We start from the raw sequence: 16,194 nt of genomic DNA, 5'->3' as shown, positions 1-16,194 counted from the left end.
ACCCGAAGTCCAGGGGTCAGAAGATATCAGCAGCTACGGTCAGCAGATGGATCAAGGCCTGCATCGCCCTGGCATATGACCTGAACTCCAAACCGGGCCCCGGCAGAATTCTACCGCACTCGACTCGCAGCGCGGCCACCACGGCGGCCTGGGCCACCCAAGCCTCGGTCGTGGACATCTGCAGAGCTGCGACGTGGTCGTCCCTCACACCGTTCATCCGCCACTACAAGATCGATGCGTTCAACTCGGCTGAGGCATCGTTTGGCCGCAGAGTACTGCAGAAAGTGTTGACGGAGGAGGACTCTGGAGGCAGTCAGCTTCCCACCCAGGGAGTTTAAGCTTGGGTATATCCCATGCATGGATAGTGGGAGCAGCGCACAGGAAAATGGACGTTGTCTTACCTGAACGTCCCTTTTCTGGGCGCTGCGTACACTATCCATTACCCGCCCGTCAGGGCTGCCTGCCCCCTGTTTATGACTGAGACTAGTTTCTTTTTCCATTACGTTAATTTGAGTTAATAAAGTTGAGTTTATAAGTTACTCATAGTGTGGATTCTTGTCTGCTGCGCCTTCGTTCAGACTGGGGGATCATGGGACCAGAGGCGTGGCTTGGGAGCCGGAAAGGGGAGGAAAAGTCTTTTGTTTTCACTCAGTTGTTTGCCAAGCACTGAAGGATTAACCCATGCATGGATAGTGTACGCAGCGCCCAGAAAAGGGACGTTCAGGTAAGACAACGTCCATTTCGTGCATGCGCAACAGAGACCTGAAGACCAGCTGGCCGGTGGAAGGTGTGAGCGCATGCGCGGCTGAGCTGAACTGGGGCGACGGCTCTCATGCCATCAGAGAGGGTACTGTGTCATAGGTTCGCCATCATGGCCCTATAGAAAACATGCATAGCAACCATAATTATACTACATTTATGAATCCAAGGAGAAAAGTACTGTTCATATTCTGTCATGTTATTTGCATTTATGTAGCTCCTCATTGTGAGGATTATTTTGGAGCATTTGTGTAAAACATTCAACCTAAGAAAATAAAAATACTGCAAATACAATATTCTGAAAATTGAAATTTTCAGAAAGATTTCTGAAAAGCAAATTGTGCATTTATGCTATACAAATGATCATGTTAGGTACATATTTTATAGAACAACTGTGCTCCAAAAATCTCCATGAACAAAAGTATCTCTTACTGAAAAATAATGTGCTTTCAGCATGGGCATTCCAGATTAGCTTTTTGGGATGAAATGAAATTCGCTTTGACTTGGTTTCCCCTCTGTTTTGGCAGATGATTCTGATTGTTAGACCTAACTATGCCAATCTTTTTCACCCTAGCTAATACATAGCTCTGTGCATGATGTTGAACCCACCCTTGCATTAATGTTTTGTCTTATATAGGTTGATGGGAGAGACTGTTCTTGCGAACTCATTTTTTTAAAAACAAATCTCTGTAACATTAAATTATGTTAGCTTGAAAACTATATTTAATATTTGAATCTGGCATAAATAATTGGTATAGATTCAAAGAAAATAAGATTAAAGCATATTAAATTCCCAAATAATTTATAGATAGACAGAGATTATGGGTTTTGTTGTGGATCCAACTGGCGAATATAATGTAATGTAATGTCTTTATCTTCAACTAAAAAACAGGTAAGAAAAGGATGAAGAGTGTCTAAAATCTTTTGCTTCAGAAAAGATTCTTAAAAAAAAAAAAATTACACAGGTTTAACATTTTTTGCCTGAATCGCCTTAGAAGAATGTAAAAATGCAGTCTGTGGCCAAAGAAAGCTGATAGTCTTTTCTTAATGGGTAACCAATTGCTAAGAAAGGTTTCCATAGAGATGGAAGCACACACGAGGGTTCTGCTATGTTAACATTAATATTTAAAATTAGAAGCAGGCTTAGTAGGGTTGCTTTCAGAAAGACATCCATCTATATTGAATTTGCTGGACTTTTAAAAAATTGAATATATTCACGTTTATTCCCTGTACCTCTTTATATCCATCCCCGTGATCTTCAAACCCTGTTTCCTTTGACAATTTATGGCTGTCCTTAATAGCATTTTTGTCTTTTCTCTTTTGGTTTAGGAGTTCATGAAAGTTGATTGGATATGGGGGTAAACAATCGTTCTCTTAAACTTAAAATGTTTCTCAATAAGCTACATTTTTTACATGGGAAGAAAGGGATTTTTTCATTTTTCAATCTGTGGTTTAAATGAAAGGAACATTATGCTCAGCTATCCCTTCCAATCCACTGATTTTAACATAGCTTGATTTTTATAGCACTTTCTCCCATGATAATTTCCTTAATTTAGCATGGGTGAAAATAAATATAATGTTTTATTCCACTATAAAACATAATTATCTCTCTTACAGATTTTAGATGCTGAATTTTGGCTAGCTGATATGTAATCCCAGTACAAATAACAATATTTTTTCTCACAGTTTTGTGTTTATCTTCTGTAAATTGTCTTTATATTCTTCCAGATAACTCTGACATTTGTTTCTTTAGAACAATGTATAATACAAGCAAATGGTAGTTGGAAGATAAATGAATAATTTTGTTAGTGGTCTGAAATTTGAGTTGGTGTTTATTACATCCTCTTACTTATTGAAATGCATTGTTGCAGTCTCACTTTGGTAAACAGTTTAGAGTTCAGTTCAGTTCATACATTGCTCATATATGATGATATATGATGAGGGCCTGAGATTAGTTACTATCCATGTTACTGTACTAAATAGTGGATAAAGATTATGATTATATGAAGAATATTATGCTTCTTTCTTTGCTAGTAGCATAGGAAAAAGTGCTTATTGTAGTACTATTTTTCTTTTCCTTTGATTTATGCGTGTGAATGTTTTAAACATTGTCACAAAAAATATAATTGCAAGAGGTCAGATTTTTAAGTATTTTAAAAATAAAAACAAAAAAAATCAAGAAAGAAATGCAACCCTTGGTTTTAATTTTCATTCTTCACTTGAATTTCTACTGGTACCTAGATTGTAATATGAAACAATGCCTTTTGTCTAGTTCTTATTTTGGCCACCATTATTCCAAACAGCAGAGTGACGAAACTTACAGTATCTCTCCTCACTGGGACTATATTGCACTTCTCTCCACCCAGTGCTATCAAATGTGTGAAGCCTTGCCAGAGAAAGAACTTCCACTGAATAATACATGAAAACTAGAAAATTGGAACAGAATTTTTTATATAAATAACAGGCTTATTTCCCTGCTGAGAGATATAGGGAGAGAATACGGTTCTGCTTCATGCATGGAAAAAAATAATGCTTCCTGTGTCTTATTTCATAAAGAAGTTGGTGACTTTTGCATTTTGAAGGCTAGAATTTCAGAGACTAGAAGATGTTTTGCTTGAGATTTTCCAGGTTGGATGATGATGACTCGGGAACGATTCTAGGAGATGATATATGATTGGATATAATGGTGGTTGTGGGAAATTCATCCTCGAGTAAAAGGCAATTTCACCTTTTCTTAAGGAATTAGTGGCAGGGTGGATTAAAATCAATGATTTTTTTAATGGATTTTTTTTATTTTTATCAAATTTATTTTAATAAAATGCTTTTGGAGTAAAAATCTATTTAAACTACATTAATAATTTAGTTTATTCAGCATGAAATGGAGCTTAGGTATGTAGCATGAGGCTGTATATTCTGCAATATTGGGACTGTTGGTGAGTCAACAGCTGGTCAGAGGAGGAGCCTCTCTGGGACAGAGATGACAGTTGCTCTTTAAAATTTTTGATTTAAATCGAGTTGATTTAAATCAAGCCTTTTTACTAGTGATTTAAATCATGATTTAAATCGACTTGATTTAAATCAAATCCACCCTGGTTAGTGGTCTGCTCCTTCTTTAGATCTCTGGATCTAATAGTGTTGGATAATTTCTGTCCTATATTTAACCCTCTCTTTTGGGGCAAGATTATTGAGAAAGTGGTCTGTCAGCAGATTATCTGGAAATAGATTATCTGGAGACCTTTCAGTCTCCAGATATAGGAGATTGAATCCTATAGGCTTAGATATAGTATCAGGTGACATTGATTGTACTTCTGGAAGATCCCTAGTAGAACTGGAATGAAAATGGTGCATCTATCCTAGTTGTCTTTGATTTCTCGGTGCCTTTATTACCACCAATCATGGTATGTTTCTGAACCAGCTCAGGGGGTTGGAAGTGAAGATATGATTTTGTGGTAGTTTTTCTTCCAGGATCAGTTCCAGTTAGTGTTGGAGATAGGGAGAGATCGAACTCTTGATTTGTGAGGTACCTCAGTACTTCTTTCTCCACTCTTATAACATTCACAAGTATTTTGGGCCCAATTGGTGAAAGAAAGCTCAAAACCATATTGGTTGGAAACATGTGAAAAAGTTTTTCATCCTGCAGTAGATAGACAATAGCTAGGATAATGATGATGATGATGATGATGATATCAGTAGAAATCCATTGGGTCATCTATTGGCCTGGAATTAAACAGAGCAGTATGCTGATGATACCCAACCTCTTGCTGCCAAATGATGCCATTAAGGTTCCCAGTCAGTAATTGGAGGCTGTGGGGCCATAGATGGACAGAAACAAATGTACACCTGGTTCTAGATTTTGAAACTTCCTGGAAGTGAAGATTTTCTGAATGGGCTTGTAGAACAGGTGGTAGCCATGACTTGAATGACTTTTGTACCATTCTGTCAGACCTTCAAGGTAGATCAGATTACTGTCACGTAGATCAGTAGTGTTTTTATTGTAAAACTATAGCAACATAATCTTTAAAGCCTGAATGTGCTTGCTTCACCCCTTCCTATATTTTTTGTGTGAACTAGGGCTTGTTGGAAACATTTATTTATGCTAAGCTATATTCTTGTTCCAGACTGAAGATGTGACAATTGCCCGGAGAGCAGTTTTTCCTCTATTCTTCGATGCCTTTCATTCTGTCCTCTACGCTTTTTATTTAGTGCATTGTTTGTGCCTTTCCTGGATTGAGAGGCCCTACTCACTCAATGTGTTAGTCATCTCTTATTTCGATTATAGCAACCTACATTCCAAGGCTGTTCTTGAAGGCTGCACCTAATCCAGATTGTAGCTACATGAGTAGTTATGCATCTCTACTTTTGTGAGCTACATGGATTGCTGGTGGGCTTCTGGGTGGAATTCAGAGTGCTGGTTATTCACCATTAAAACCCTTCATGCACAAGGCTGAATTATTTGCAACTCTGCTCACTTGATGATAAGATCCAACAGAGTTGACATCTCTTAAAAATGCCATTCTGTCATTGTGTATGTCCTATGGAACATTACCCTGAGATTTGGGTAACCCCAACCCCAACCTATCTTTTCTAAAAACCTGACATCCCTCCTTTCCCCAGACATAGGGTTTTGAGTTCCTGTCCAGTGTGATTACCTCTTTGATATGATAGCTTGGAATGTTTGTATTAATGTTACATTTTATGATAAATATATTTTGTTTATTGTTCTATGTGTACGCTGCCCCAAGGCATTTGAGAAAGTATGTAACTCATCTGAATAAATACAATTTTCATTAGATTCCACATTTTTATCTTTCACCTAGATTAAAAATTCCTTAGTATCATGAGATTTCAAAGTCATTAGTATGAGCTATGCATACTTTATTCAGATTTTTACCCCCATTGTGCACTTTTTAAATTGCTACTTGGCATGCAGAAATGTAGAATTTAGATTAGTTTCTGCCTATTGATGAATTGCTTTAAATCAGTGTATGAGTTACATTTTGTATGGTTTTTACATCCAAGGCCTACTTTGATTGTGGGACACAGGATCTGTTTTCCTGGAGGCATAATCACATTCCATTCTGCTGTGTATGCTTTACTGATTTTCTGTTTAATACAAATGGAAAAGATGAGAAATCAAGTTTCTTTATTATAGAGAAAGGAATTAGAACTCTCCTTGTTGCAAGAAAAGAGTTTTTCCTTACATGAGCAGCTTTTTTCATGCTATTGGTATGAAAGTAGCTCATCTTCTAAATATGAACTATAGGAAGAAAGTTCTTGAGTAGAGCGGATGGATGAATGGATGGAAAATACAGTGGCCAATGGGCTAAAAGATCCCCATGTTTGTTTTATATAAATGCATCATTATAAAAGTTGTTTACTGAAGTATAGAATTCTAGGAAATTTCAGTGGTTAGATATTTAATTCCAGTGATGTTGTATTTCATTTTTTTATAAAAGCCTTTTTTTGATAACTGATATAACCAGAGATAAATGTGATTGTATGACATAATCATGAGTGTTAATCTGCAACATAGAATGTGGAGAAACAGTTGCTCCCTTTCTATATAAGTAGATCTTGTTTGTTTGTTTTACTGATACAGAGATAAGTTTTCAAAAATATATTCAACCTGTTTTTATAAGTAGTTGTACAACTAAATTCATGCAGCCAAACGATCTTGGCTTTCTATCTCTTAGAACAGAAATCTACTAAAGCTGTAATCATTTTGATAACTATTAATGATGTGATATGGATATATATTTGAAATTTGAAACTTGTAATTGTTTTTACATGTAAAAATGTCTATCTAAAGTCTCTCAATATTAGCCTAGACTATTGACACATTAATTGCAGCCTTAGATGCCTCTTGAGATCTTTTGTTATCATAATTTATGGAAACTGAAACAACGCTGAAATTCTATTTTTTTTTTTAAGTTTTATTAACATAAACAAACATAAAACACAAATACATGTAAACACTTATACATTAACAAAGAGTCAATCGACTAACTTCTAGAAAACCTTCGCATCGGTGATTAATGTCCATTTAACCAATTTTCCTTAATCATACTATTTACAAATTCACTTGCTTATACCTTAATATATTCATTGAAGTTCAACAATATCTTTCTACAAACATATTAACCATTTATTTATACAATCCTACGGCTCATCTCATGTATCTATTTCTACAATTCTTGAGTTATGTTCTCCTAATGTCCTATGTTGTTGGCCCTATCCTTCTTTCTAACCATGTGTACCATTTTTGCCAAACTAAATAAAAGTCAGTGTTCTCTTTATCTTGGAGCTCTTTTGTGAGCCTATCCATCTCTGCGCATTCATTTATTTTTGTTATTATTTTTTCTTCTGTTGGTATTATCTCGGATTTCCAATTCTGAGCGTACACTATACGTGCCGCTGTCAATATGTGGATGGTAAGATATTTTATCTCCTTGGTACACTGTGGTGTAGTCATTCCAAATAGAAAGAATTCTGGTTTCATTTCTACACTTTGCCTCGTTGTTTCTTCGATTATTCTCTTAATCTCTTGCCAGTAGCGTTGTGCCTTCCTGCAAGACCACCAGAGATGGTAGTATGTCCCCTTTTGTGTCTTACACTTCCAACACATTGGTGATGTGTTTGGAAACATTTTAGCCAAACGTGCCGGAGGAAGGTGCCATCTATAAAATATCTTGTATAAATTTTCTTTGTATGGAATCGACAGTGTCATCTTATAATTTTCTGCCCATAGCTTGTCCCATCTATCCAACTCTATATTGTGACCTATATTTCTTGCCCAGCTTACCATGTTTTCTTTCACTGTTTCCTCCTCTAATTTATACCTTATTAAATATCCATAAATTTTAGATATTATTTTCTCATCTGTGCCTTTTAAAATTTTATCTAGTTCACTTGGTTGGCTTTGAAAATCATAATGTCTCCGGTCTGCTATATATTTTGACTCAATTTGAAGATATGGCCACCAATCAATCATAATGCCTCGTCTTTCCAGTTCTTGTCTCGTAAGTAGGTCTCCCCCACTACTCAACAATTCTTGATATTTCCGCATCTTTCCTATTTCTATAGTGTTTGGATAAATTAGCGCCTCCATAGGCGACAACCATCGTGGGATTTTACTATAGTGTTGCCTTCTGATATCTTGCCATGTTTTATATAGTGCACCTCTTATTACATGTCTCTGGAAGTACGGATGTTGCTTGTCTGTGCCTTCCCACAGAAAGGCATGCCAACCTCGACTCAGATCAAATCCCTCCAAGTATAGCGTTCTCCTATTTGATAGATCTATCCATTCTCTGATCCAATTCAATGCCGCTGCCTTGTAATATAGCTCCAACGCTATATTACATAAAGTTGTTTACTGAAGTATAGAATTCTAGGAAATTTCAGTGGTTAGATATTTAATTCCAGTGATGTTGTATTTCATTTTTTTATAAAAGCCTTTTTTTGATAACTGATATAACCAGAGATAAATGTGATTGTATGACATAATCATGAGTGTTAATCTGCAACATAGAATGTGGAGAAACAGTTGCTCCCTTTCTATATAAGTAAATCTTGTTTGTTTGTTTTACTGATACAGAGATAAGTTTTCAAAAATATATTCAACCTGTTTTTATAAGTAGTTGTACAACTAAATTCATGCAGCCAAACGATCTTGGCTTTCTATCTCTTAGAACAGAAATCTACTAAAGCTGTAATCATTTTGATAACTATTAATGATGTGATATGGATATATATTTGAAATTTGAAACTTGTAATTGTTTTTACATGTAAAAATGTCTATCTAAAGTCTCTCAATATTAGCCTAGACTATTGACACATTAATTGCAGCCTTAGATGCCTCTTGAGATCTTTTGTTATCATAATTTATGGAAACTGAAACAACGCTGAAATTCTAAATCTTATGTTTTACTGAAATTACTAGGGTTATTTACAAATACATTTTTAGAACTGGAGTGAATCTATTGTTCTTCTATGTATCTCAAAATAAGATAGTTATTCAGATTTATGCTCACTTCTTTACAGTCACATTGAGAAAATAAAAGCATTTTTCTGTCAATGAGTTATATTGATGTCCCAGTGATATTTATATTATGTGTTACAGTTAAAAGCCAGTTCAGTCCCATTAGTGTGTCTCATAATTTTTAAATATAAAACCACCACTGAGAGATTCTTTAAGCATCTTCACAATCCTTCATTTGCATTAATGGTCTTTAGGGAACACTTTTCACATTGACAGTAAAATTCTGCTGTATTTCAAAGCAGGTTCCCATACATTATGGACTTGATTTGTAAGGGTGTTACACTCTTGTATTATATAGATGGCTAAGAAATTGCATTATGATATTGAGGTTATTACATCTTTTGTTTTCATTCTTTCTTCAAGATACCCAGAAAGTGGCATTGTGGAAATGATTGTCCGTAATCTGCGGCCTCGAGCAAGAACTATTTTGAAGTGGAATGAATTACATGTAGGTGATACGGTGATGGTTAATTACAACGTAGAGAGCCCAGAAGAAAGAGGATTCTGGTTTGATGCAGAAATTACCTCTTTGAGGGAAATTTCAAGGACTAACAAAGAGGCCTATGCCAAAATTATGCTGGGGTAAGATTTTATTGATTGATATTGCAGTCTATCTACATTTTTAATAAAATGTACATTCTGTAAATAAAACCTTTCAGTATAGCACAAAACCTGTAATTTCTTTCAATGTTATTTTTTTTTATAGTAAGAAGTTAAACACAATACTGCTCTGTCTTTCTAATATTAGATTTATATCCCTACTTTCGTTTTGGGACTCAAGACAGCATACATAGTGCTCTATCCTCCCATTTTTTCCCCCAGAACAATAACTTTTGAGGTACATTGGATAACGAGAGAGTCACTTGCCCAAAGTCATCCAATGCATCTCTATGGCTGGGAGTGGACTAAAACCTGGGTCTTTCTGCCTCTTAACTACACCTTAACTACTATACACCTTAACTACTATATCATGCTTTCACTCACGTTGTTCTCTTTTGAACCATTGTTTGAAATACATAAACTACAATTCTGGAGAAATCTGCTCAGCAGAAAATTCTGTTGAGCTCATTATTGGCTTACTTTACATTACATACATTACTTACATGATTGGCTTACTGAACATAAATCATAGCCTATTTTTTTTTCATAACTATAGGTCTGGTTTTGTAGCACCATGGATACATTAATTCAATTTACATAGAAATTAAGATGCTTAGATTTTGGTTTTTAGAAATACCACGAAATTACAAAAGGAAACGATACACCAGAAATATGACAGTATTGTAGTGATTTCTGTCTTTCAGGGACATAGCAAGAAGCAACATTTCAACCATGTTATGCTTCTGATTTGCCAGATCATTTTGGCTTTTTGGAAATAAAAGAGTATGCAAATGGATACTTCACTGTGGTAATTTTTGCCTTCCAGAAGGAAGCATTCTCTTTTTATATAGTTAATCAGTGTTCCCAAATGCGAAGTAGACTTAGGTCTCAGAATTGAACTTGGCGAGAAAAGAGAAATTACTCAGCACAGAAAAAAGTGGCTGAATTAGCAGAGCAATGTTATGTTTGGACAAGAGACAAGAGGAGGTGGTGGATGTATGTGCTCTTCCCCTTTCTCCTCAGCTTAAATGTTTTTTCCACTTTGCAACAAGCTTTTGAAAGAGCTGAAACAAGTCACCAGCTCATTAGTTTTCTTTCCCTCAGATTACGCTTATTTCAGCATTTCTCATAATCCTGCGGAATGAAATATTTTGGCAATATACTATTTTCATTGTGGTAGCAGAGGACTGCCAATATCCTGAAAGAGAAGAGCCCTGCTGTAAAATCAGAAAGAATAATAAATATGAACACATCTGCAAAAAAATGGATAATAGGGAAAAGCAGCACAGTTAAACCTTAAATAATTTATTTTATAAATTAAAAATAAGTATAAGACTCTGAGTATCTCTCTGAATACATTAGAAAAGATGAAGTTCTTCATAAGTTTTCTTCATGGAAACACCTCCAGTCCTTTGTTCCCGGAAGTGTATAAAGCTAATGCTTGGTAATACTGAAGAAAATCTAAAAGCAGTTTACATTTGAGTTATATTATAAATCCTGATGTATTTACTTGTCATTTTTGCCCACCTAATTGATGCTTCAATTTGCAGGTGAGCAGCTATATGAAATAAATGAATAAATAAAGTAAAAGAAATCATTTACAGTTACTATTTCAATCATTAAAAAACGCTAAATGATGAAGCCATTACAGGTATTTCATAAGGAAAAGTATGAAGTATATTTCAAATTTAGGCAAACTTTATTGCTGGCAATCTGTTTTAAGTAATGTGTGGCAATTCATGATAAAAACTAGATTTGAATATGTAGCTTTGCCCATAAAGCAGCATAAGATACTAATAAGGAATATATGTGAAGGGATGTGATTAATGCAGGGGACTCTTGTTTTGTTTTTTGCTTTGTTTTCAACAAAACATTGAGTTTTGAAGATGAAAAATTAAGCAAGTTAGATTGTTAACCTTATGTTTCTCTGTATGGAACTCTTGCAATATTATATAGTGACAGGAAGGCTAACTAGAAGTTATATTTCATTAATTAAACTACTCTCCAGTATTATGTTCTGAAAATATAAAAAGAGTATTTCCTGCTAGAGTTGAATATGCTTGTCCATTTAATTACACTGAAATAAATGAACATATTTTGCTTGTTCACTATAAATCAGAAGTCTTCGTCGTTTAATTTCATGGTTCTGATTTAGATGTCAGCCGATCAGTTAACATCTTGTTTCCTTAATCTTTTTTCTTTGATTTCCCCTGATTTCTAAATATGTTTTATTCTTGGCTCTTTAAAAATATATGCCCTGAAGGATATTAGTATCCTTCTTTACTTGGTTCCATTTCTATTGGCATCATATGAGTTTATTTGAAAGTGCTTTCCATGGTTGTATTTATTTCTTTATTGATCATTAAATATATATGGCAAAATGAAAATAAAATTTAGGTTGGTTGTGCCTTTATTGGTTGATATTATTGGCTATTTGTGATTTTTTTCTTAATATAGTTATTAATATGTAAATTGTTGTTAAAGTTATAGTATGATATTTCAAGTACATGCATTATTTGCTTTTCTCTGAATATTAGTGAATATTTTCTGGATTAATATAATAATATTGCTATTTCAGAATTGAGTTTGAAGCATGCTTTTATTTAGTTTTTAGTTTAGTCCGTGAATCTTATTCAAGCATATAATGTATACTTGCACGGTAATTTCATGTTGTATTCAATTGGATAGCATTAAAATTAGATGGAGAGAAATTGAGTTGAATATTTTAATTTTCAGGGGCCCAGAAGATGTAATAAATGATTGCAAACTACGTTTTATAGAAGAAATATACAAGATTGAAAAACCAGGAGCATATCCATTGACATTTGCAGATGGAGAGTTCAAAAGTAGGTCTGCCTATGAAAGGTTTCCCATTTTTGAATAGTATTTTAAACATATTAAAAGAAATATATTTGATTAATATATTGTTCAAATACATATACAATTCATAGAAATAACTTTATATTACAGTGTGATTTTAGATATTTGTAGAGAAAGATATATGTAGAGAAAATCAGAAGACAATGATTTATTGTCTGCAAAGGTTTGCACATTTATACTGTCACTGCCATATATTTAAACTCTGCTTATTCAGCCAACCTCTTTTGCTAATAATTGTCTTTTATAGGCCCAAGGTGGCACTAGAGAGTAATCTTAACGACCTTTCTTCAGTCCTGATTACTGTAGTAAATTACTGCTTGATTGAATTTATAGGAAAGAAAAGAAATTATAGGAGGAAGAGGACATATTGAAAGAATGCTCAGATGGCTTGGGCAGCCTTTCTTCAACAGACGTTTTTCTAGGAGACATAATCAACAGCCCGAGTAGCTCTCTTCCACTTGCCCAAAGAACCATCTTTTCCCCAGGTCCTTAGTGAGGAAGGAAACAGATTTTAGATAGATGAAAAACTGTCTACCAGGAACTTCAATGTGATTTGACTTTCCAGGCAACAGCTTCAAAGGAATCCGTTTGGTCTGGTGGTTAAAGCATCAGGCAAATCAAGAGGAGACTGTGATTTCTAGTCCCACTTTAGGCATAAAAGGTGGCTGGGGGACTTTGGGCCAGACATTTTGTCTCAGCCCAACCCACTTCACAGGCTTGTTGTGGGAAAAACGAGGAGCAAAGATTAGGTATGTTGGTTGCCTCAAATTATTTATATAAAAAAATAAAGGTGGGATAAAAATCTAATAATAATAAATACCTAATATTCTTCTCCTATTTTTCCCACATCAACCTTGTGAGGTGAGTCAGACTGAGCAGAGAGAGTGATCCAAAGTTACCTAGCCAGCTTTCAGGATTAGAACTCAACAGTCTCCTGGTTTCTATTTTGGTGCCTCCTAAGTCAGTATTATCTTCCAGTTACTTCAAGGAAAGAGGCCTTTTAGTGTCTCCTTAGACCAGATACTGGTTGAAATCAAGAGGAAGATATTCTTTCTTCCCCAGTATAAAACCACAAATGCAAGGAATTCAGATGGCTGAACTGAATTGCCACCTAAAGAAGCAGTTATGCACCAGCAGCAGTCTAGGGACTAACACTTCTCTGCCATGTTTACAGGGGATCCAAGTGTCATAAGTTATCAAGATCCCTTACTGGAAGGCAAGTTTTACCTAGTCTTCCAGTATTGATTTTTCATCTCCACAGAAGCCTGGGTTCTTTGCTTGCTTTATATATATTGGACCATGTGTCCCTGTAGTTTAAAATTTTTCTACAGGCATTTTGGGAAATTAGTAAGACAATATGCATTTTTAGCAATATGATAACTTTTTGTCTGACTTTGTATTTATGTGCATCAAGACATTAAAAATGTGTGATCCATCTCTCTGCGCAAATGTATTCTGTCCAGTAACAAATGGTAAACACTTCATAGTTCATGATCTTGAATGAATGACTGTGTGGTAGCTTGCAATTGCTTGCTTTTAAATTTGTTTTCCTGGTGGCTGTCACCACAGGAAGCCAAGCTAGGGAATCATTGTATTTGCTTTTTCAGAAGCAAAAAAGATTTTAAGAATCTGGACTCATACATGTGTATTAATATTTTCAATATTTGTTGGTTTATATAATTAATTTTCTGTGCAGCTGGTGTTCAAGACCCTTTTTTTTTTTTTTTAATTTGATTTATATGCCGCCCTTCTCCGAAGACTCAGGGCGGCTTACAATGTGCTCAGCATTTATTCACCTTATTTCTTTTGCTCTTTCTTTCTTTTCTTCTTTGCAGGGAAGAGTGGTCCTGAATGTAAACATTGCAGAGCTGACCCAGATAAAGAATGCCGATTTTGTTCTTGTTATTTATGTGGGGGAAAACAGGATGCACACATGCAACTTCTCTGTGATGAGTGTAATATGGCTTACCACATATATTGCCTGAACCCACCACTAAGCAAAATACCAGAAGATGAGGATTGGTAAGAAACACACACACACACACACACACACACACACACACACACACAGAGTGACAGACAGACAGACAGAGACACAGACAGACAGACAAACAGACACAATTAAAATTCATAGAGGCTGTTATTTCTAATAGTGTTTCTAGTGCTAAAAGAATGGGAAAAATCATTTTTCCTATACACTTTAAACACCAGATGAAACCCTCATTTATAAACGTTTAAGCTTTTAGCTTCAGAAATTTTTGGAGTTCATCTTGTTTGTGATATTAGATATTGAAACCATTGTATAGTAACCATAAGCTTATTGTATAGTAAGTTGATTGCTCCTGTTTCTTGTAATTTATAGATGTGAAAATTCAAATCTTTGCTTTACCCTGTTGTAAAGCAATTCTACTCAGAATTGAAAGAGTTCGTTTGTTCATAACCTTCAGCTCTGTGATTTACTTAGCTACTTCTGACAGGAACCAAATAGAAACTGTGTTTACCAGGAGATTGTTTGCAGTTCATTCCAAATGTTCAGAAATTCAAAATAATTGTAGTCTTTTAGGAATTACAGTCTTTAGAAGCTAAATTTGGAATATCATACAATTTTTGTAGAATGAAGAATTTTGCAAGTATTTGCTGAGATAGTAGGTTTTTTTGTTCTTCTGCTTATTGTAGAGAATATCCAGGAGTTGTTGAGCATAAAACCTGCCTATTAGGGTAACTATCATTTAACAGTTCTTGCTCAAAATCAAGGCTTAATTATCTTGGACAGTGTAATTGTTATATTGTTCACTTAGCCAGCTGCTACCAAATGTGATATTCAGATGCTTATCCTAAACCTGCAGGTGCAGGAGAGAGTAATTATCACAGCTTCCCTCATATAATTCCTACATTGGAGAAATATATCAGACTTGTCCTAATTTGTTTTTTTTTCTTACATGCTGTAATGATAATAACATGGGATCATGGTTTAATTTTGCATTTTATAGAACACAGTGTCAAATCCAAGTTTAAAGCCAAGAGAGAAGCAGCGAATTATGTCTAATTTTGCCCTGTTAATTTCAAGATCAAACCCCTCATACAATATTTTGGGAGAAATATATGGTATGATTAGAAGAACAGCCCCATCTAATATATTGGAGGAAATGCTCCCCTGTGATGACATGATTGCAATCTAGGTGCTTGGCAACAAGTTTGCATGAATGACAGGTTGCAGTGCCCCATGATCACATGGTTGCCATCTGTTACCTACTCTAGCAGCTTCCCCAGAAAGTCAGTGGGGAATCTGTCAGGAAGGTCGCAAGTCACTGGGATAAGTTTGCACTGTGAAGCAGTATATAAGTCTAAGTGCTATTGCTATTAGCCACCTAACTGGCTGCCAGTCTAGGACTTGCAACTTTTCGTTGGCTTCCCCACTGACTTTGGTTATGGAAGCCAGCAGGAAGTTCCCTCATGTAAGAACCGTAGGCTTCAGTTAATGAAGGCAACAGACACTGGCGATATTGCCAATATTAAGTGATCTGGTCACGCTTTATGACTGCATCAGTTAGTGGTAGAAATTCCAGTCCCAACTGTCATCATAAGCCATATTATCTACTGTAGTTCTTGAACTGAGTCGTTGGAGGTTTAATTAGTTACGGAGTTTGCTGGATGATTTTGAGTCAATTTGCAAATCTAATCTCTGTTACATGATACTATGGTGATAAAATTATAGCCACCATGAACGAAAAATGCAATAAATAAACAATAACCATAGCATTAAAAGAAGAAAGGGGTTTACAAGAAGTTTCAAGAAATGTAAACATGAAATATAAACCCACAAGGGGTTGTGTTTCAGATGCATATTGCATAAAATTCAGATATTGGCATTATTTGTATTTTTCATTTTCATTTCATTTATTCGAATTTCTATA

The 16,194-nt window shown here is 35.2% G+C and overlaps 1 protein-coding gene across 4 annotated transcripts in view; it reads left to right on the top strand.

Annotated features, from left to right (window-relative positions):
• The window catches only part of UHRF2 (ubiquitin like with PHD and ring finger domains 2), an 84,734-nt gene that overhangs the window by 47,941 nt on the left and 20,599 nt on the right, over positions 1-16,194 (top strand). For all 4 annotated transcript variants that reach the window (XR_011600078.1, XM_070938604.1, XM_070938603.1 and 1 more), the window contains 3 exons: positions 9,164-9,382; positions 12,137-12,246; positions 14,116-14,302. Coding sequence is in view for 3 of the 4 variants with exons in the window: in XM_070938604.1 (XP_070794705.1) it covers positions 9,164-9,382; positions 12,137-12,246; positions 14,116-14,302 (516 nt within the window). In the remaining variant the exon portion in view is untranslated. The remainder of the gene's footprint in view (positions 1-9,163; positions 9,383-12,136; positions 12,247-14,115; positions 14,303-16,194) is intronic.

The sequence above is a fragment of the Pituophis catenifer genome, unplaced genomic scaffold (assembly GCF_029215685.1).
Source record: "Pituophis catenifer annectens isolate HBS135680 unplaced genomic scaffold, rPitCat1.0.hap2 SCAF_2, whole genome shotgun sequence".
Classification (NCBI taxonomy): Eukaryota; Metazoa; Chordata; class Lepidosauria; order Squamata; family Colubridae; genus Pituophis; species Pituophis catenifer.
The sequence above is the reverse complement of the archived record's forward strand: the minus strand, read 5'-3'. Positions and strand labels throughout refer to the sequence as shown.